Consider the following 20,764-nt stretch of genomic DNA (forward strand, 5'->3'; position numbering starts at 1 on the left):
TATTGTTGATCCAGCTATCCTCGCTCACACTACCGATTTGCTCACGCCAATGATTTACAATATTGTTGAAGTCAAATCATAGCTGCTCTTGCTCCTTGAACCCATCAAGCTCAGTTTCAGTGAAATTGATTGGTCAGGATAGGTCTTTAGTATTTGATAGGTAAGATCAGTGTTCAATTATGCGGACTATAGCTTTAGAGTTATTAGATTTTTATTTCATTGTCTCCCTGCCTTATCCACTAGATTCTGGCACGGAAGTTGGATCGGGCCACGAAGAGTCTCGAGATGTGGTTTGTTCAAGTGGCTGTTTAGGATGGGGTAATAATATGATAGGAGATGTTGGTTATAAAATTCAGCGGCTTTCGCTTTCTCTGGGCAAGTCAGAGCTTCATGGTTTACTGGAAGAAATGGTTCTTTGAGTTAAGGAGATTGTTTTGCATTTGGGCTTCTGAAGATACGAGAATAGACTGCAATCAATAGACATGACTCAATCGTTGTGTGTTGCCAGTTAATGAGATAAGAGATGCTGCCGGAGTCGGGTGAGATGGAGATGTTACTAGGGTTTGGATCTGAATCCCGTTAGGTGGAATTCGTGAAGAAACTAGAGAAAACAAATCCGGATGGCGAAGGGTTGGTTGGTTTAGGGCGTAGTTGGAATCTTTCGGAAGTAGGCATGGAGCCAAGGCGAGATATTTGTTTCGTAGATGGAGGTAATTCTCTGGAGACCTTTTGTCCAGAAACAACCCATTGTGTGAAAACTTCAGCTCTACAAATCATCAGTACTGCCGAGTCTATTTGATCCCCTTCTCCGCAATAGACGCAAGATAGTCGTTGGGGCCTTTCCCTGTGATAATTAGTTAGACCGCACAAAGGTTAGCATCAGGAGAAACTTATATGGTCCACGGTAAACGTCAAGGTCAGCTCGTTTGTCACATTAGAACATATAATCTACAGTAGGTCCAATGCAAAGCGGTTTATGCACTCCGTCGCTTTCAAGGCTATTACTATACAATGTTGCCTGAAGCTTCGGAGGAACATCTCTCTTGAAATAAAGACTCCCGGCAGATCCGAACGGAAGTTCGAAAAGTCATTTTTCGATGTCAACAAAACTGGAAGCGAGCTAGTGTCGCTCGCGTTTGCTCATACTTGACCATCTACGCTCTAGACCGACACCCGGTGCCTTTTCCATAGCGATATATTCCACACCAGCAGGATTGCTCTCCGACGAGTATCCATACACCTCGGGCACAGGGATGCCGTTGCAGCGCAGGCAATGGAGAGTGGCGGCCTCACTGGCGGTCGCAAAATGCTTCGGTCCAGGGATGTGATATGGAATCTTGACAATAGCTTCAAAGCCATCCTCCATCCTTAGAAGGAAAACCCGATTGAATCCTCCTTCGGCAAGCTTCGTAAGGCACTTCGCCTGGTCGTGACCGATGTGCTTTTCAGCTTCTCGCACAAGGGCGACCGGGTTGAACTTGTTATAGCGCTCACGTAGTCGAACGTCTTGGTTGTAAAGATACCTACCGCGGGTATAAGAGAACAACTCTGGGTTAGATATTAGACCTAGAGTAAGTTGTTATGTTAATGACGGACAGATCAAGGGTGCTCATGTACTACTGACTCAAGGAGCGAGCTTTTTTGGAGAGATGAAGACTACGTAGAGAGGATGGCTGGCGATAGCGATTGATAGTGGGTAAAATCATTCCCAAAAGAGTTGAAGATGTGGAATTGTCTCCGTACGCGAGACATGGGCCACTACTCTGTAGTTAGTGGTAGCGGGGAAGGTTGCCTGGGAGATGCCTGGCAGTTGACACCTCAGGCACCCTTTTATCCTGAAATCATATTCGATGTATCAACGAAACACGGAAACAAAGGAAATAAAATCTAAATGTCAACGTTTAATCCGAGTGTGTTTTCAAGTCTACGGGATGCAGTCATACAATCATGCAATGAGATCGTGGATATAGTTCCGGTCGACTTATGCCAACACACTTTATGCTAGAACTAAAAACATGACAAAGAGCCAGAAGTAATAGAGGCACACACTCAAATGAGCTGCACCAGTTCTCCAAGGAAATTACTGATCAGCACTGCCGGAGACATTAGAAGTGCTCACATGAGGATCTTCATTCCGAAGGAGTCACCGCTCGTTTCGGAGCAGAAAAGCGACATCTTTCCTTGCATCATATTATTGACCTCATGCAGATCATTTATTGAACAGCCGCGTTGGGAACTGTACAATACAAGCTTTCGACCCTTGATACAGTGGCCCACATGAGAAAGAAAGATGGAATAGCCTTGGTTGTGAAGAGCACATTTTAGAACGCGTCATGCGAAAGCTTCGGTCTTTCTCAAACTTCTCAAATGTAAAGACCTTGCAAGCAGGATTTTAATGCAGGTAATAACTGCAAGGGACTAGGGCAATTATCACGTAACTAGTTTTGATTGCCATCGGCTGAGATGTTGTCATCAGCGAGGGGAGCTGTTCTGGTACACTCGAGAGATGCCTAAAAAAGGCTCGGATTCACTAGATCCTGTGAGAAAATCTTTACTACAGCCATGATGAAACCACGGGCTTTGGAATCGACGGCCCGTCCATCTGCTCACGACTGCGTGTTCGAGCATGGCCTAGATTTCACCGTCGATGGACGATATGTCTGCTGGGGGCGTGATAACAAAAAGCACCCTCGAACTTGGGGCACCGCCCGCAAGCTTTATGATACATCCTTGATCTTATTCTTAGATTTCTTCGTGTATGACCACTGACCGAGATTACCACTGTTTGAGGCGCTAATGTTGCTGCTTTAGAACTACGACAAGCTCTGCTGGTGTGAGTGCCACTAATCGACTGATATGACATGTCTGACTGTATCAGGCGTCAGCAGCTGCTCAAGCCAAAGATGACTATGGGATTGGACGGGAACTCTCAGTTTTCTGTTTTGTGACGATGTACGTCAACCCTAATTCTCTCTCGCACGCAGTCACTGATTGCCATTAGATTCCTCCTCGGTCAAGTTCTTGGGACGATCATATTTCCACCGTGGTCCGAGTCATTCGGCCGCAAGAAACTATACATTCTTAGCAGCGCTTTGAGCGCAATATGTTGCGTCATTGTGGGAGTCGTGGATTCTCTGGCGGGAACCATCGTGGGCCGGTTCTTTGGTGGCCTTCTATCGGCCATCCCATACACTGTTGGCTGTGGAAGTGTTGAAGATATGTTTTCTTCATGGCCTCGCACATGGGTACTTCTCTTCTGGACGGTGGCATCGAACATTGGTCTGTCAATGGGACCGATAATCGGATCGCACATCACCACAGCTCTTTCTTGGTACGCCCACTTGCTCCATCTTCGGTAACCTCACTGACGACAAGTAGGAGATGGCTGTTTTATATATATGCCATCGCTCTTGCCATCATTACGGTTCTCTTCTGCTTCATTCGCGAGTCCCGCCCGTCCCAGATCCTGATTAAGGAGGTAAACCACCTCCGCCAAAAGACTGGCGACCATAGTCTAGAAGCCCTCAACCACGACCATTTCCCCGATATGCACACATTCGTACGTACTGCGCTCTTCCGACCCGTACAGCTGCTTTTCACTGAGCCTCTCGTCATCTTCACGGCACTCATGAACGGCTTCTCTTTTGCCCTCCTCTACCTCTTCACCGAGGCCCTCCAACTCGTCTACACGGCCCTCGACTTCAGCGACTCCCAAGCCAGTCTGCCATTTCTCGGACTGGCAGTTGGCTTCTGGTTTAGCATTCCCTGTCGACTGATTGACTATCGCCTTTTCGCCTCGCTCCGTCGGCAGAACCTGCCTATCAAACCCGAAAGCAAGCTCACCGGTCTCGCCATTGGAGCTCCAGTCTTTGCCGTCGGACTATGGTGGTTTGCATGGACGATTCCGCCGAAAGTAGCGGTACACTGGATGGTACCGACTGCCTCGCTCGTGCTGGTGGGATTCGCGTTGAATGAGTTTGATACGGTGTTGTATGTCTACTTGGCTGATAGTTACCTGAGCTACTCGGCTAGTGCGACGGCCGCGGTGCAATTTGTGAGGGCGCTCTTGTCGGGTGTATTTCCACTTTTCACGAAGCAAATGTTCGAAGGACTGGGCTATAATGCTGCAGCGTCAGTTATCGCAGCCCTGGGAACGGCGTTTGTCGTTGTGCCGGTGTTGTTTATTATTTACGGGGAGAGGATCAGGGCGAGAAGCCCGTTCGCTAAGTACAGTCTGGAGCTGGAAGAAGACTTGGGGAAGGAGGGTTCAGCGGCGTAGGATAATAATGGTTTTTGGGAGGTGCTCGGATTGTCGTCTAATGCGCAGGAATAGAATGTAAGGAAGCATAAATGCCCGCAGTACCATATCTATATCGTCTTTTGGTGCTTTACTAGGCTATGGCTCCCCCTTCCAAATTCTTGCGAGAAAGTCCTGTATCCTGACATACTGATATTGGGGCAACAAGCGATTGAAATCGTTCAAAACGTTCCAAGCGCCTTTGACACTACTGAGCAGCATTCCGCTCAGCGGCCTGTTCGTCGGAAACAGCACCATGTTTCTTCTTCAGTCGCCATGAGGTATTCAAAACCCCATCCTCGAGCGGTTCTGGCATTTTCAACTGCAAACGGGCGCCCTGTAGCCTGAGTTAGCTTCCTGGCTTCTCGTTTCTTCCATACCCGATTACCTCGAATAGCCCCCAATCTTGACAATGCCACCGACCGCGACTCTATTGCCTCTGATTCCTCCAGTCTCAGGCGACTCGCCTTCATAGTCCACTGCTCGGGCAATGACAGCAGCGAGGTCAGCGACCGTGGTCAAAGTAATTATCGCATTTTCGTGGCCATCGACTAAAATAGCCCGACAGTTCTTAAAGTCAAACACGGTGTCAAGTGGACCAACATGCTTCGCGGTTTTGTAGGGTGACGCGAGGTAGTCCAGGAACAGACCAGGCTGGAAGATAGTATGATCGAGGATCCTGAATGCTATTAGATGAGTGGAAATGTGTGTGTGGGTTTATGAACTGGCAAGTAGAGTACTTTGGCATTCTGGTTGACCTTCCTCAAATAGCTTCTGATACTCTCTTTCCCAGCCCACCAAGGCATATCGACCGTATCTGCGCTGCAAGATAAACTCGTCATTTGTAGCCAGGAGCGATCTTGAACATGGGCGATAAAATGCCTTCCATATTCACTGGGCGCGAAGCGTTTCACACCTACAGCGATAGCCGCTTATACAATGCTCTCACGGCGTCCTGGCTCAGTCAGCGGGACCTCAATATCATAAAGACCATTTCTGTCCAGACATCTATACTACTCCACGGAATAGCCTGCATGCCATACACTACCATCTCATTCAAAGGCCTAGAGGCACCAAACGACATGCTGCAGCTTCCGGGTCCGGAATCCATCCGGTATTAATCGCCCGAAAGCTTCTGCTGCTAGGGAGCTTCCTGCAAGGCCTTCCACCAGGAACTGCGCAAGATCTCGGTAAACTCGAGTCGGGAGTCGATCAAACAATGTCTCGAGTGATTGAAGCAGCAAGTAGGTTGGTGATAAGCAACGATGACCTGATCGGTTCTCTCGAGGGTATTGAACGCATCATGATTGAAAGAATGTATCACAACAACGCGGAAAACCTGCGCCGCGCGTGGTTGTTGAATCGTCGGGCCATGACGATCGCAGAGATGATGGGCCTTCGTTTGGGACGGTCATCTCTGATAAAGATATTGGACAATGGGACTCGAGAACGAATTGAACCGCAATGTATGTGGTTTCGCTTGGTTATTTCCTACCGGTACCTTTCTTTGGTGCTGGGCTTACCACAGGCCTCTTCTGAGAGCCCCTTTGCCACGCAAACATTCTTGGAAAGCTGTGGCCCAATGGACCGAATGGAGCGAATCGAATGTAAGAACAGTCGCGAGAACCCCCTCCGACTGCGCTGCTCCATGAAAACGAACCTTTCGAACAGGGCGCCCTGGAGGCCGGATATCCAGTCCTATTTGATGTTGACGATTGGACGTTACAGGAAACTGATACTGCCTTGTTTGACAAGCTCATTAGAGGATCAGAGCCAGCCATGGGTGCTGAAGACCCTTGAATATGGTTGGCGAATCACCCATGCTTTGCTTAGGAGGCCCGAAAGAAATAGAGTTAACGTATTCAGATTGGGGAGATTGATTGTAACTCTATGAAAGGAAATGATCCTAGAAATGGCAGCGAGCAATTGTGACAAAATAGAAAGAGGCTTGAAAGATTGACCAAGCACACTGCGACATCCAAGGTTCGAAGTCTGGAGGCCTCCCTTGCATCCACGCCGTGATTCTGGTACTTGAAAGCACATCTCAATATCACCATCGCCCTCCCCCTGGCCCTCCAAATCCACCACCGCCGCCGCCTCCATAATGCCCCCCGAAACCTCCTCCTCCTCCCCCTCCAGGAGGTCCACCAAACCCGCCGCCCCCTGGTCGCCCAAAGCCTCCTCCATGGCCTCCATGGTGACCACCGAACCCTCCTTCTCCCCCACCGCCGTGATGTCCGCCGAATCCGCCTCCTGGCGGTCCACCCATTCCCATACCCATACCACTATGATGTTGTCGGCCTCCCATCCCGTTCATGCCTCCCAGGCCCCCCATTCCGGAGTGATGTTGTTGCCCGCCGCCACTGATAAACGAGCTGAGACCGTATCCGCCGCCGCCCTGGGGATGGGGTCGATGGCCTGGACCGGAGTTCATTCCCATCCCTTGGCCTGAGTTCATGCGACGGCGGAGGAAGCTGAAACACAGTCCCATCTTGTGGGTGGTCTGCTGATAAAGGGTTGGATTTCGTGGTCGGTCGTGGAGGGGTTTCGAGGTAATGAGAGAGTATAAAAATGAGGAGGAAACTGTTTGAAAAAAAAAGCACAAGTTTCAATGGCTAATTAATTGGAAGAACTGAGAGATAGTACGGTCTCATTGATCGGGTGGATTGGCAACAGGAACTGTAGATATACCTACGCTCCCGCGGTGAAGTCATGTCGTCATATCGAAATACCCACCTCCACTCCCATGCAACCCTAAATCCACCTTTCTTCACGGCACTCCAGGTGCATTAACTTCACGGAGGGGTAGTTATGTACATTTAGATTAAACCTAGTAACGGTACCTAAAGTCCAGCTCCGCATCTCCCGTCTTCACTCGCCTCGTATCTTCCTTACCCTCTAGAATCCTCTCTTTCTCCCGATCTTCCCTCCGAAGATACCACGCATGCACGACAATAAGGCCCTGTGCGACCGCTAACGCTCCTAAAGAAAATGCATTCCCGAGCACGTACGGCGACTCCCGGTAGACTTGGCCAGCGACTATGCCGGCGCAGTTCCCGAGCGTTTGCTGGAGTCCGACCGCGAGCGCGCGGCGGTATTGCGGCGCCACGTTGACGTTCAGCCAGGCGACGTTCAGTCCGACCCCTGTGTACGTGGCGATTCCGCAGAGGTAGGTGGCGAAGTATTTCACAGAGTTGTTCGAGACGGAGAGGAGAATGATGTAGCCGGCTATGCCGAAGACGTTGGTTACAAGCATGAACTATACGGTGTGAGCACTATTTCCACTAAAAGGCAGGATAGCAGGAATGAAGAGCATACCACGGAGAACTTCGAATACCGATCGGCGCAGAAGGCGACCGCAATAAACACGATAGCCGCCCACATATACACCGGTACCGTGAGCACATTGCTCATGAGCGAATTGTACCCGATACTCTGCAGAATCGTCGGCAGGAACGTGCTGAATCCGTACAGCAAGATATCCTGGCAGAATTGTGTGACGGCGCTGAACATCAGTTTCGGATCGCGCACGGCGAGGCGCATTTCCTCCCAGCTGAACTCCTCGCTGCCCATGTATTTGCGACGTTGTTCGTTGCGCACACGCATCATCCATTTCTCCTCGTCGGTGAGGAAGTAGGCGTTTGCGGGGTCGTTGGGGAGGCCGAACCAGATCAGAAATGCGCAGATGATGCTGAAGAGGCCTTCGATTATGTAGACCCATCTGTTGGACTTGTGTTAGCGTGCGATGTCTCGTGCGAGGGGGTTGAGTAGACATACCGCCAGCCGGCTTTGCCTCCGAGTCCGTCCATATGGAGTAGACCATATGCCAGGAGTCCTCCCACGGCTCCTGAGATCGCAGCGCAGCTCATCAGATACGAAACTCGCTTTGCCTGCTCCTCGCGACGATACACCATCGTCAAGTACAGGTTCAGACAGGGGAAGAGTCCGGCTTCGCAGGCTCCCAGGATAAGCCTTGTGGCGTAAAGCGCGCCCACATTCTCCACGAAGCCCGTGAAGACGGTTGCGATGGACCAGACGATGCACAGACCCGTGAGGATATTGCGCGGCGTGAGCTTCTTCATCAGTACGGCCCACGGCGCCTCGAGCAGAACGTAAGTGACGTAGAAGATCGATACGGCGGTGGAGAATTGACTCTCCGAGGCACCGATCGCTTCGGGCATGCCGGCCACTTTGACATTGCCTGCGATAGTGATTCAGTAACATGGCTGTAAGGGGTCGATGAGGATGACCTTACCGATGTTCGTTCGATCCAGAAAGCAGGACAGGTACGTGAGCATGATGATGGGCACAAAGGCCAAATCTAGCTTCAGGAGCAGCTTGCTCTCCTTCTTCGGGTCCAGCACAATGTCCTCAACATCGCCAAAACCGGCCTCGTCGAGCGAGGGCTTATCTTGGGGCGGCTTGCTCTCTAGGGGGATATCTTTGTTCAGCGACATCGCACCAATGTTGGTGTTCGCTTGATAGAAACTGTGAAATGAGCTGTTGCTAAGGACAATTCACGATGGAGACTTTAATTGACAGCTTCGTTCTGCCAATCCCCACGGTCCGGTGAGAATGAAGGGATGAGCAAAACCCATCCCACGCGGCAAACATTAAAAACCCTCAACCCTAAAGCCACCCACGGGTATTATCTCACAGCCATACCATGATACGACAATCCCCTGCCCGCATGTCTATCATACCCCATACCAGCAGCTTTCCCCGTGTTATCGGGGTATCTTCTTGGGTAATAGAAACTGCGTGTGCCAATCACGCCGTGTATCTCGGACGTGCTCCACAGGTGGGCCTCCCTTCGGCCCGACGAGGTGATGATAAGCCCCAAAGAGGGGGATTTGTGCACCTTCAGACTAGTCTAGGGTTTGCTAGGGTGTGCACGATTCTCCAATGACTGTCGATCCTGAGTTATCGTTGGCGGAATGTGTCCCCGACGTCCCCCAGATATCGGACCGATGTGGATATGGGGCACGGAATTGAGAGGAGACACTGGGATCATCGCGAGGAGAAGATAAGGGTTGCAGATAGAAATGAGGCAGTCAATTGACATATTCAACATGTCAAGATAACCTCAGACTTGCAAGTCACGACCATTTTCGAAGGCCTAAATCGCAAGACAGCCCCAACAGCTACAATGTCTTCACCATCGCCGTCTCATCAAGCCCGCATTCTCAGCCGAAACAACCTCATCACGAATACATCCGGTATCGCGCCGGGCTATTTGCAAGCAAACCTATTAATCCTCCCGTCCAAACATGCCCGCGACTTCCACGACCTGTGTCGTCGCAATCCCGTCCCCTGCCCTCTCCTCGGTCACACCACTACTCCAGGGAACCCACACCTTATTCAACCGCCCTCGTGTATCCAAACCCCTGACTTCGATATCCGGACCGACTTTCCCAAGTACCGCGTCTATCAGCACGGCAAGTACCTCGCCACCCGCACCGACTTGCTCGATATCTGGCGCGATGACTACGTCGGCTTCCTAATCGGCTGCTCGTTCTCGTTCGAGGACGCTCTCGCGTCGGCTGGTCTGCAGCCGAGACATCAGAAGACAGGCCGAATCGTAGCCATGTATAGAAGTAATATTCCCCTTTTGCCGGCGGGAATCTTCGCGGGTGGATCGTGTATCGTGTCCATGAGACCGTACCGTGAAGAGGATATTGAGGCTGTCAGGGATGTAACTAGGCCGTATCTTGCGACGCATGGAGAGCCTGTGGCCTGGGGATGGGAGGCCGTGGAGAAGTTGGGAATTCGCGATATCAGTGTGCCGGATTTTGGCGAGCCGCAAAATTTTGAGGACGGGGAGGTTCCAGTATTCTGGGTAAGAGTCATCCATTTCTTTCTGTTTCCTCCATGCTGCCATTTTGTCTGCAGAGCGGATTGATTGCTAATGGACCGGGATAGGCTTGCGGAGTGACTCCGCAGATGGCGGTGGAATCTGCTGGGGACAAGATCGAAGATCTGGTCTTCGCTCACGAGCCTGGACATATGCTTGTGACTGATTTGACATCAGATGATCTGCAAAGATTGTGAAGGGAGGCTGCGCTGCTGACATTACTGGCTTTGGCTTTCCGGAGTTTGCAGACGAACAGTGTTAATTGTGAACAAAGTACCATAATATGCTAACGAGCAAACTGAGTCCGTACTACTATTAGGTCATTGCCTTAACGAATGCTATCATATCCCGTAATGGAAAGCACTTCATGCTTGCTTTGCTCGATGGCTGGTCGATGAACCTGCAAGCACTAACAGCATCAAACGCCAATAGAGAACGGGCGTCAAACGCTCTATACCCCCGTCTGGGCTGCCGTTATGGGTGAAAGCTACAGGTTCAGGCCGCGTGGCTGGACCTCATGGAAATCCGCACTGCCGCTTTCCTCTGAATCAGGCGGAACCTCTCGTCTGTTGCATTTGACTTTAAAACGACGGCAGGCAAGTCGGTATCAACCCTGCTATCGAGTTCAACCACCCAACCCGAACCTCAGGTTTTCTGCTAGTATGGCCACATAGGATCATGTGCAATATGGCCCCAGTGGCCTGCTCCCTGTTCAACTTGGGGATGTTTTCAAGGGAAAGTACGCGGTTCTTGGGAAGATCGGGCAGGGCGTACATGGTTCTTATCCCGCTACGGAATACCCCTGGCAATTAGCTTCCTGGAATAGCGCGCTAATGGCATCCTCTAGAACTTACCACTTCCGAGCACTGAAGATCTTAACGGCCGACTGCTGTGTGGTAGCTCGTGGCATTTCTGCGCTGAACGCTCTCAAACGACTGCACGATGCGAATCGAGCGCATGTTGGCTACAGCCACATCTCCCAACTCACGGACTCGTTTGAACACCACGGTCCTCATGGACTGCATGTATGCCTCGTATTTGATGTTATGGGCGAAACGTTGGCTACATTCATGGAGTGGTTCCCTGGCCGTAGACTGCGCAATGTTGACATGCGACTCTTCACGATGAGACTTCTTACAGCGTTATGGTATGCTCATGACTTGGGTGCACGCCGGTAAGTGCCCAGCGGAGCGGACGGTGCAGCTGGCACTCATTTACCACAGATCTCAGACCGGATAATACTTTCGTGAAGATCGAGGATCAATCAGTCATCTCGGATATCTATCTACCCAACAACACGGCTGACCCAAGGGCGTTCGACAGATCAACCGATCCGGCTACAATTCCGTGCCAACCTCTAAGAGGACGTTACGTTCGGGGCACACGTCCTTTGGGGTTCGAGATAGCTCTACGAGGTTGGGGGGCGCAGGTAGCTGGGCCAATCGCCATTACACTCAAACGGTTCGGCCACTCAATTTCCAACTCCTCGAGACCCTTATAGGGGCACCCTGTCATACCAGCCCTAGTATGGATGTTTGGAGCCTAGGCGCGGTAATGGTGGAAGCCTTCTTCAATGTTAGGTGAATAATCAGTTCAGTGTCTTCAATGAGATAGATCCGGATGTCGGCATCTAGAATTCTCGCATAGATATAAATACTTACGGATAATCGGCATGAAAAGAGACAGGCACTTTGTTTCCAGAAATATCCCGGACGTGGCGTCGGGTGCCCGACAAGCAACGAGGATATATATTGCGGCGGCTTACGGGTGAGACTGAAGGCTTCTAGTGATTCCACTAGGCCGGGCAAATGATGCGATTCCAAGTCCAAGTCCAAGTCCAAGTCCGAGAACCATGGCAGACTACACCGTAGTGAGGGGCTTATCCCCCCACCTTTGATCACGCCAGCTCTGGACACGAAGATACGACACCGTAGAGGTGGGATATTCGACATTGCGAGACATTTTCAACACAACTGATCGGTCTGGAGTGAGCAGGAGGGCATGATTCGACTAGGAGAGAGATAGCTCGGGCATCGATGTATGCAACATCTGCAAGACCAAAGGAAGATGAAAGAAGGTGCAAGTCGGAGAGAAAAGAAAAGAAAAGAAGGAAACTCCAAATGTCCCCGAAGGCCAATTTGTCAGCAACGCGCATTTCCTGACGATTTCCTGCCATCTCCAACTTGAACTCCGACAACCATCGCACCACCCACTTTATAAATATCCTCATGTTCCCAGCCAACATGGCCTTTTCTTACGACACTTCCCTTTACCAATTCCTTCCGTCATCATGGGATCGACCGCCTTTCGCACACCCCCCGTCGTGAAGTCCGGCGCGACTCCCTTCTTCACGCCCGCCAACAATGTCGGCGCCGCTCTGCACCCCGACGACCCCAGGACTCCCACGCTCTTCCGCCCGCTGCAAATCCGTGACCTGAAGCTCAAGAATCGCATCATCGTATCGCCCATGTGCATGTACTCCGCCGACAACGACCCCTCCTCGCCCTCCGTTGGTGCCCCCACGGACTTCCACATTGCCCACCTGGGCCATTTCGCCCTCAAAGGCGCGGGGCTGATCCTCGTCGAAGCCACCGCCGTCCAACCGAACGGTCGCATCTCCCCGTACGATGTCGGACTCTGGCAGGGGGTCGACTCGCCACAGTTCCACGGCCTCAAACGCGTCGTGGAATTCTCCCATAGCCAGGGCGCTAAGATCGGGGTGCAATTGGCGCACGCCGGTCGCAAGGCGAGCACCTCCCCGCCGTGGGTCGCCGCGGCAGCCGGTAAAATGGCCCTGAAGGCCGACGAAAGTGTGGGCGGGTGGCCGGACAACGTCGTGGGGCCCTCGGGCGGCACCGAACATGCCTGGAGCACGGATAGCGATATGTACTGGGCTCCTCGCGGGCTCACCACGGAGGAGGTCAAGGAGGTGGTGCGTGCCTTTGCCGACAGCGCTAGGACGGCCGTCCAGGCCGGCGTCGATGTCATTGAGATCCACGGCGCTCATGGATACCTCATCCACCAGTTCCTGAGTCCCGTGACCAACACGCGCTCGGATGAATACGGCGGCTCGTTCGAGAATCGGACTCGTTTGCTCCGGGAGGTAGCCGTCGCCATCCGTGAGGTCATTCCCACAGGCATGCCGCTTTTCTTGCGCCTCAGTGCGACCGAGTGGCTGGAGGAGCAGCCCGTCGCCGCGAAGACCGGGTCGTGGGATCTGGAGAGCTCGGTTCGTCTGGCGGCGTTGCTGCCCGAGCTGGGTGTGGATCTGCTGGACGTGAGTTCTGCGGGTAACCACCAGGACCAGAAGATCAACATCCACACCAACTACCACATCGACTTGGCGGCACACCTGCGCAAGGCGATCCGGGCGGCCGGCGCGTCGACGCTCGTGGGCAGCGTGGGATTCGTCACCGAGGCTGAGCAGGCGCGGGACATCGTGCAAGGAGCCGAGGCGCAGGGGACGGAGGAGATCGTGTCGGGTCCGGAGCCTCGCGCAGACGCCGTTCTGCTGGCGCGACAGTTCCTTCGTGAGCCCGAATGGGTGATCAAGACGGCGAAGGCTCTGGGCGTGGAGGTTACCGTGCCAGTGCAGTACGGACGCGCATTCCGATAGACATGCAGTAGACGGAGGATGTACATACCTAATGATAGAATATATATGAAGTTACCTTGAAGTCTATGGGATTTGAAGGGAATCTACCGGAGACCTCCGATCTCCAAGGGAAAGTTTCCCAACCTCCGTACATGCAAACGACCCACCGATGCTCGCGTTATTCACTGCTGAGCAGTACTAATAGTTGGTGCCTCAGTCACTGCACACCCCCCTTCCTTCGACCCCGCACTCTCCTCTCATCTTCTTCTCTCACTCTTTCCTCCCTCACCTCTACATCTTCCAACCTCCCCCATCCACTTCCCATCATCACTTCCATCACACCCACTTCTCTCAACATGTCTCTCAAGCCCGGTGACGCCTTCCCCGCCGACGTGGTCTTCCAGTACATCCCCTGGAGTGAGGAAAAGGCCGACGCGAAGGCCTGTGGGATCCCCATCAACTACAACGCCTCGACCGAGTGGGCTGACAAGAAGGTCGTGCTGTTCTCTGTGCCCGGTAGGTTTCTCAATTCTCCCTCTACAGTCAATCCTACAATAATCTCATAGCTAATACTGACAATCGATAGGCGCCTTCACTCCCACCTGCTCCGAGAACCACGTCCCCGGCTACATCCAGAACCTGGCCAAGCTGAAGGAGAAGGGTGTCGACGTGGTGGCGGTCATCGCGTCCAACGACCCCTTCGTCATGAGTGCCTGGGGCAAGGTGAACGAGGTGAAGGGTGACGATCTGGTACGTTGTTTTCCAGGGTCACTTACTTGACCGCCTCCTTGGTGGATTTCAATTTACGATGACCGATACTGATGAATGGGACAGCTTTTCCTGTCTGACCCCGACGCTCGCTTCTCCAGCAGCATTGGCTGGTCCACTGGTCCCCGCACCGGTCGCTATGCCATTGTGGTGGACCACGGCAAGGTGACCTACGCGAAGATCGAGACCGAGAAGGGCGTCAAGGTGAGTTGTCCGTCGCGTGGATATGGCGGGGCTGAATGCATTGGATTTGCTAACGTGGGGGGTTCCCGTAGGTGTCTGGAGCCGATGCCGTGCTGGCCAACCTGTAGATGATCGATGCGACGGACGATGCACGATAGATTTCTGGTCTGACTGATGATAATGGATTTACGACACATGGACTGGGGTAGACAATTGCTGGGTTCGACTGTTTCGATCTGGTTCTTAGAGCCTGAGGTAGCTTACCAAGCATTACTTGATCTGGACTCCACTGATCGGCTGTGTGTTTTTGTTGATTTGTCCGTAGAGTAATTCCAGTTGCTGTGTGGAGAGAAGCGACGGTGTGTCCCCTCCACCAGACGTTCTAAGTCCTAACGCCGAGTCAGCAGAGACCCTGTTTTCCTCAGGGACCTTGTGGATCAGTCAAGAGTCAAGAGTCAAGACTCAAGAGTTCCTCCGATATTCTCTGCTCGAAAAGAGAAAGTCTCCGACCGCAGAATGGATGATGTCATCCATCTTCGTGCCTCTTTCTTTACCCCACCAGATCGTCGTATAAATCCTTTCTCCCCACTCACCTCCATTTCGGCACGCTACAATTCTGCACGTTGTCTTCATCCCCCTTGAAAGGATCCAGGAATTATCACAAGATGGCCCCCAAAGTGCTTGTCGTTCTCACCTCGCAGGACAAGATCCCTGCCAACGGTCACCCGACCGGATGGTTCCTGGTAGGTTCCGTTTCCTGTCAATATCTGCCAAAATCATTCTCACCCATTGCGATGCATGAATAGCCCGAATTCGCCCACCCCTGGGACGAGCTGCAGGGCAAGGTGGACATGGTGATCGCCTCCCCCAACGGCGGCGAGGCCCCTCTGGACCCCGGCTCCGTCAAGATGTTCGAGAACGACCCCGTCTCGACCAAGTTCCTGAAGGAGCAGGAGTCGCTGTGGAAGAAGACCGAGAAGCTGTCCGACTTTAAGGACCGCGTCGGCGAGTTCGACGCCATTTTCTACGTCGGAGGTCACGGCCGTAAGCATTCCCCCTTTCTTGTATACCAATTCAGTCACCGTCCCACCATGCCGAGCTGTCCATGAACGAATCAATTTCATTCCATCTGGCACGAGCTAACCTTCAACTCACATAGCCATGTACGACCTGCACTACGATGCCACATCCCTGGGGCTGATCCAGTCTTTCGCTGCGGCCAAGAAGCCCGTCGCCGCCGTCTGCCACGGTCCGACCGTCTTCGTGCGCGCCGTCACCCCCGACGGCACCCCCTTGCTGTCCGGCGCCACCGTGACTGGCTTCTCGAATGTGGAGGAGGACCAGGCTGGCATGACGCCTGTCATGCCTTATATGCTGGAGGATGAGCTGAAGCGAGTGACGGGCGGAGGCTTTGTCAAGGCCGACGAACCCTGGGGCGAGAAGGTCGTCGTGTCGCAGACGGCGGGCACCGGCGCGACGCTGATCACAGGGCAGAACCCGGCCAGCGCGGCGGGTGTGGGCAAGGCCATTCTGCAGGCGTTGGGTCTGTAAATTGAACATCATTTAATCAGTATGCTTTCGTTAATCCAGTAGTTTCTCTCTTCGAGTGGCCCAGCGTAGCCTCTAGTTTAATCAATCTCGTCCAATCAGCACCCCAACTGCCCCCATGTTGTGGTTAATCTCTGCAAGGACGCCCGCCGGTCTCCGCTCTGCATCTTCAACTCCGGTGGCATAGCGATTAATCTGACACTCAGACAGCCCGAAGATCGGCATTCCCCGCGGCCTCTGCGCGAATCAACTGCCGTGCTGACCCGGCGTGGAGGCGTCGCTTGTCCACTAACCTTTGGATGTGCCGCCAGGGGTACATCGCGTGAAGATAGGCCTGATAGCAACTTCTCTCCACCAATACTGGCCTTGATTTCCCCCTTATTCCGGGCGCCTTGTACCTCCGGCCAAGACCACCGCGGCAGGACGGACACGATGCATGGAGCACCGAGATAGCTGTGCTGGCTGCACATGCAAGGGGGTCGTGTCGGTGTCACACCCCGCTGCTTGATTATGCCTGAAATAAGCAATTTGGGATTGCTGTCACTAGCTATTTAAACCAGCCTTGTGTCGCCATGGTCTTCACGTTGGACAGGCAGGCGGTTTTCTCTGTTTCTGTCCATCTCCGCTTTTCCGGGCGGGTGCAAGTCTTAGCAGTTACTCGATAGATCTATATTCTATAATATAACGAGTCGTCAACATGGTCAACGCTCTGCTTTCGGCCTTGCTGGTCCTCCCTCTCGTCTCAGCCCTGCCCACTCCCCCAGGCATTCCCTCCACCACTACCGCCAACTCGGAATTGGCCAAGCTGACCGTCGCGGCGCAGGGGTCGGGCAGTGACTACGACCGGGACCTTTTCCCGCATTGGATCAGCCAGGGGAAGTACGTTCTCTCCACCCTCTTTTCTCTTTGGCCACGATGCGAATACGACATTCGATATGAGCAGGTGTTGACAATCCAGTAGTAACTGCAACACCCGGGAGGTCGTTCTGGCACGCGACGGCAAAAACGTAGAGCAGGACTCTTCTTGTGCCGCCGTCAGCGGAACCTGGGTTTCTGATTACGATGGCGAGACATTCACTGATGCCAGTGATTTGGATATCGATCATATCGTGCCGTTGTCGAATGCTTGGAAGGTACGTCACTCCCTGTTGCCACTGTGTTAAGGCTGCCCCATAGGAAGATATACACGTCAATGCTAATAGTGACCGTCTCAGTCCGGCGCATCCAAATGGACTACCTCCCAGCGTCAAGCGTTCGCCAATGACTTGACCAACCCTCAGCTGTTGCCTGTCTCTGCCAGCTCGAACCGCTCCAAGGGTGACAAGGGACCCGAGAGCTGGAAGCCTTCCTCGAGTACGACTTTTCTTTCCTTTCCCCCTTACATTTGTCTTGGTAACCATGGCGTGGCTAATACAGCATAGCATCGTTCCACTGCACCTATGCCAAGATGTGGGTCAAGATCAAGTCGGTGTATGACTTGACCATCACCAGTTCGGAGAAGAGTGCGCTGGTGGAAATGCTGGATACGTGTTAATTCCCGAGTCATGATTCGAGATGGAAAGAGCACGTGGGCTAGATTCCCAGTTGGGGTAGGGAACTAGACTAAGCCGCCATCCTAATAATTTCATTATTATACTATGCTCGTTAATGATACAACCTGTCTCAAGTTGAGCATAAACATAATGTCTTCAGTTTTGCCGAGGTCGTGATAGTGGAATACACGATTCCCCATGCAGAGCCAGATACTACAGACATAAGGGCCCCAGGATGGCTAGCATCTGGGTTATTCTTGTGCTCTCCTGTCACCTTCCATGGCATGGCCTCTGCAACAAGACAGTCACAACATGAGAGTGATGGAGAGGAAATTAGCCATGAAGACGTTGGTAATAGTCCAGTGCCTTAGGCTGAAGGCCTGGATACCATGAGCATTCAATGGTTGTGGGAGTAGGTCTTTGCCTAGCATCTAGCGTCCTGCATGATAGCGCTGTAAGCGCCAAAGAAGGGTGCAATCGGCCAAGGAACTGAGCATAGTTGGCAATTTTGTTGTAGTTTGCCGTGTCTACTGTTTGTTTATGGTACTATGTCGATTACTCTGGTATAGTTCTGCTCTAATTTCAACTCATACCATGCCTAGAATGTTACTGTACTTGTAGCAATACTGTCTAGTCTTACTCGATATATCACCTAGGTTACGCGATAAATTCTGCGTAATAACCTTGTAAATGTTCGATCAAACCTTTGAACTTGGACATGTATCTGACTCTTATTCCTTATGAGCACCATATGTTCCACTGTTTACTTTCCTTCAGTACATACGACCACAGGGTGAGGAGAACAGGGCTTCCCGTCCGCTCAGCCGTACTTAAGCCTCACGCCGGCCGGTTAGTAGTTGGGTGGGTGACCACCAGCGAATCCCGGCTGTTGTATGTTTTTTGTTTTGGCTTTTTTGCTTCTGGTCCTTTAGGAGGTGCCAGGGTAGGCTGCTAAAGTGGAAAAAGATAATTAAATTGCTTGACCGGCCAAATGATGTAATGTCAGCCCCATCCGTCCCTGAGATGACCCAAGGGTGTACATGAGTGATGGTTCCCTCTGCTATTACCGCATGCTTCTTCATAACTTCCAGCTGCTGCTAACAAAAAACCAAGAAAAGAAACAAGAAATGGGCGGGAAGATTGCCAGATTCCTAATCCTCCCTCAATCCCTTGCCATGTGGGGAGGCCCGGAACGTCTCAACACTCGATCCTTTTCGTGTTGCGAGTGGACCTGATCGTCAATCTGGAGCGGATTCCGGGACGCGTCTGCTCAAAGAAATCAGTAATGCGGCCAAGTTATGATCCTGGAAGTGTCAAACGTTACCAGACGATGACCAACTTTGGTGTTGTACCGACTATCCTCAAGATTTGCCGCTCTGAGGGCAGTTGCGAAAAAGCATTCTCGCAGGGAGGCTTCGGTAGCGGAGGGCTTCGCCTTGTAGTATATTGGTGGGGATAGAGCGAAGTGGTCGTTGTCAATGCGCTTTACGAACCACGTCCTTTCATAGATGCTGAAAAAGCCCTATTTGCAGTATCTGTCATCCATATACCGCGCCAGCTGCCCCATATGCATTCATGACCACAGTTAGCACATGGGAAAACCCTGCAAACACCAGAGGTCAGACTCACCGATCTTGTCAGCGATGAATTCCTCCAAAGTCTGGTTCTTCTTCGGTTCAAATTTCCAGTAGGTCTTAACTTCACCCACGCCCCGAATAGCATGGGTCTTGACATCTGCCACAACCAGGTCCGGCACCAGTTTGTCCCCGGCAGCGAGCCTCTGCGCCTCGCCTCGTTTCCGCTTGCTCTCTTTCTTCGCACCAATCTTCTGCTGTCCACTGCCCTCGATAAGAGCCCTGTTGACTCCGTATTGGGAGTCCCCAAAGCGGATGCCGAGGTTAAGTATGTTGGACAATTCGCCAACTTGGTGGAGGGCGTTGTGCACAAGACGACCCTGTACTCCCAGTTCGTTTGCGACCCCGAATACCTCTGGGACAGTCACCGGGACGAATATTTTGAATTCCCCACAGTAGGGGTTAACAAGTTCCTTTACCTCTTTGGCGAAGTTCGCCCAGACCTGGACTTGCTCGGGTGTCAAAGAAAATTGCGACGATTCAGGGTGAAGAGTCCGGAACCCTTCATCGCTGATGAGCTCGGGTAGTGGGGACCAGATGCGCTGGCGTTGCTCTAGAAGCAGCACTCGGGATGACATGCTGGTATGAACGCGTTGTGCAGCAAGTATGTGAGGAAGACTGGGTAATATGTTGATAGGTAGAGGATGGCTTCAGTAAACGAGGGAAACCGGGACCACCTTCGCTGTATGCCTTCTGATGATAGACAAAGGTGTAAGGGTGAGAAGGATGACGGCCGTCAAGGCCCCATTAGACTAGCAAGCTAGGACTACATAGGTACTGCTACGCATGGTGAATGCTTGGGACGAAGAAGGAAGGAGGTCAAGGAGTGAAGACCTGCTTTGAATACCTTGAATGTCTTATGATGCATCCTTGATTTGTCCTCTGTACCACCTACATGATTCATATCTTCCTAGCAGTCACTGTTTCCATTGCTTTGGCCAGACAAGAGTACTCTGGCTATTGCCTACTTGCGGTGAACCAAGCAAGATAACTAAGGTCGACCAGTGACTGCCTTGTCTAGCATATCGACAATTATTGCTTGTAATCCGTACTTCTGCCCAGACTTGGAGGTAATAAGAATTGCAATACCCTTTATAATCGGTAGGCACATAGCGAGATGCTTGCGGAGGGATCCTGTCCAGGTACAAGAAAGTGAGGAGCAGCCCTAACCGGGAAGAACTACTCTTATAATGTGGCAACATAAAACGGCTTTTGAATCGTGTTTACGATTAATCAAACATGAGAATCTAAATGGATCTTGAGCTCTTTATTGAGCTTGTCAAACATGATAAACCACAGCCTAGTCGATTCCCTGTCTGTAGCGTAGAGGGAATATCAATCGTCCGAAGTTGT

General features: G+C 52.1%; 11 protein-coding genes across 11 annotated transcripts; 7 read left to right on the forward strand and 4 right to left on the reverse strand.

Moving 5' to 3' along the window:
* Nucleotides 1-1,120: 1,120 nt before the first annotated feature.
* Nucleotides 1,121-2,175, reverse strand: LDX57_008507 (uncharacterized protein; the record flags this gene model as incomplete). The annotated part of the gene is made up of 2 exons (XM_046090228.1): nt 1,121-1,523; nt 2,120-2,175. The coding sequence occupies 2 exons, from the start codon at nt 2,173-2,175 to the stop codon at nt 1,121-1,123; spliced, it is 459 nt and encodes a 152-aa protein (XP_045946201.1).
* Nucleotides 2,176-2,562: 387 nt separating this feature from the next.
* On the forward strand, nt 2,563-4,279 carry LDX57_008508 (uncharacterized protein; the record flags this gene model as incomplete). The annotated part of the gene is made up of 5 exons (XM_046090229.1): nt 2,563-2,756; nt 2,812-2,833; nt 2,879-2,952; nt 3,002-3,331; nt 3,379-4,279. 5 exons carry the CDS (start codon nt 2,563-2,565, stop codon nt 4,277-4,279), a joined length of 1,521 nt encoding a protein of 506 aa, XP_045946202.1.
* A 402-nt stretch (nt 4,280-4,681) lies between these two features.
* Nucleotides 4,682-5,045, reverse strand: LDX57_008509 (uncharacterized protein; the record flags this gene model as incomplete). Its single annotated transcript, XM_046090230.1, has 2 exons — nt 4,682-4,976; nt 5,038-5,045. 2 exons carry the CDS (start codon nt 5,043-5,045, stop codon nt 4,682-4,684), a joined length of 303 nt encoding a protein of 100 aa, XP_045946203.1.
* A 1,535-nt stretch (nt 5,046-6,580) lies between these two features.
* Nucleotides 6,581-10,241, reverse strand: LDX57_008510 (uncharacterized protein). The gene is made up of 4 exons (XM_046090231.1): nt 8,553-10,241; nt 8,075-8,498; nt 7,616-8,018; nt 6,581-7,556 (listed from the first exon to the last, which is right to left on the reverse strand). The coding sequence occupies exons 1-4, from the start codon at nt 8,752-8,754 to the stop codon at nt 7,128-7,130; spliced, it is 1,458 nt and encodes a 485-aa protein (XP_045946204.1). The 5' UTR covers nt 8,755-10,241; the 3' UTR covers nt 6,581-7,127.
* Nucleotides 9,447-10,348, forward strand: LDX57_008511 (DUF1445 domain protein; the record flags this gene model as incomplete). The annotated part of the gene is made up of 2 exons (XM_046090232.1): nt 9,447-10,136; nt 10,220-10,348. The coding sequence occupies 2 exons, from the start codon at nt 9,447-9,449 to the stop codon at nt 10,346-10,348; spliced, it is 819 nt and encodes a 272-aa protein (XP_045946205.1).
* Nucleotides 10,349-12,441: 2,093 nt separating this feature from the next.
* On the forward strand, nt 12,442-13,767 carry LDX57_008512 (NADH:flavin oxidoreductase/NADH oxidase; the record flags this gene model as incomplete). Its single annotated transcript, XM_046090233.1, has 1 exon — nt 12,442-13,767. One exon carries the CDS (start codon nt 12,442-12,444, stop codon nt 13,765-13,767), a length of 1,326 nt encoding a protein of 441 aa, XP_045946206.1.
* Nucleotides 13,768-14,102: 335 nt separating this feature from the next.
* Nucleotides 14,103-14,825, forward strand: ASPF3 (peroxiredoxin family protein; the record flags this gene model as incomplete). The annotated part of the gene is made up of 4 exons (XM_046090234.1): nt 14,103-14,262; nt 14,333-14,496; nt 14,581-14,718; nt 14,790-14,825. 4 exons carry the CDS (start codon nt 14,103-14,105, stop codon nt 14,823-14,825), a joined length of 498 nt encoding a protein of 165 aa, XP_045946207.1.
* A 537-nt stretch (nt 14,826-15,362) lies between these two features.
* LDX57_008514 (uncharacterized protein) lies at nt 15,363-15,806 on the forward strand (the record flags this gene model as incomplete). The annotated part of the gene is made up of 2 exons (XM_046090235.1): nt 15,363-15,440; nt 15,504-15,806. The coding sequence occupies 2 exons, from the start codon at nt 15,363-15,365 to the stop codon at nt 15,804-15,806; spliced, it is 381 nt and encodes a 126-aa protein (XP_045946208.1).
* Nucleotides 15,807-15,858: 52 nt separating this feature from the next.
* On the forward strand, nt 15,859-16,248 carry LDX57_008515 (uncharacterized protein; the record flags this gene model as incomplete). The annotated part of the gene is made up of 1 exon (XM_046090236.1): nt 15,859-16,248. The coding sequence occupies one exon, from the start codon at nt 15,859-15,861 to the stop codon at nt 16,246-16,248; it is 390 nt and encodes a 129-aa protein (XP_045946209.1).
* A 694-nt stretch (nt 16,249-16,942) lies between these two features.
* On the forward strand, nt 16,943-17,666 carry LDX57_008516 (HNH endonuclease family protein; the record flags this gene model as incomplete). Its single annotated transcript, XM_046090237.1, has 3 exons — nt 16,943-17,124; nt 17,207-17,378; nt 17,460-17,666. The coding sequence occupies 3 exons, from the start codon at nt 16,943-16,945 to the stop codon at nt 17,664-17,666; spliced, it is 561 nt and encodes a 186-aa protein (XP_045946210.1).
* A 1,649-nt stretch (nt 17,667-19,315) lies between these two features.
* LDX57_008517 (uncharacterized protein) lies at nt 19,316-19,989 on the reverse strand (the record flags this gene model as incomplete). The annotated part of the gene is made up of 2 exons (XM_046090238.1): nt 19,316-19,335; nt 19,407-19,989. 2 exons carry the CDS (start codon nt 19,987-19,989, stop codon nt 19,316-19,318), a joined length of 603 nt encoding a protein of 200 aa, XP_045946211.1.
* Nucleotides 19,990-20,764: the final 775 nt, after the last annotated feature.

Source organism: Aspergillus melleus, assembly GCF_016097325.1.
Source record: "Aspergillus melleus strain CBS 546.65 chromosome Unknown contig4, whole genome shotgun sequence".
In the NCBI taxonomy this organism is placed as follows: Eukaryota; Fungi; Ascomycota; class Eurotiomycetes; order Eurotiales; family Aspergillaceae; genus Aspergillus; species Aspergillus melleus.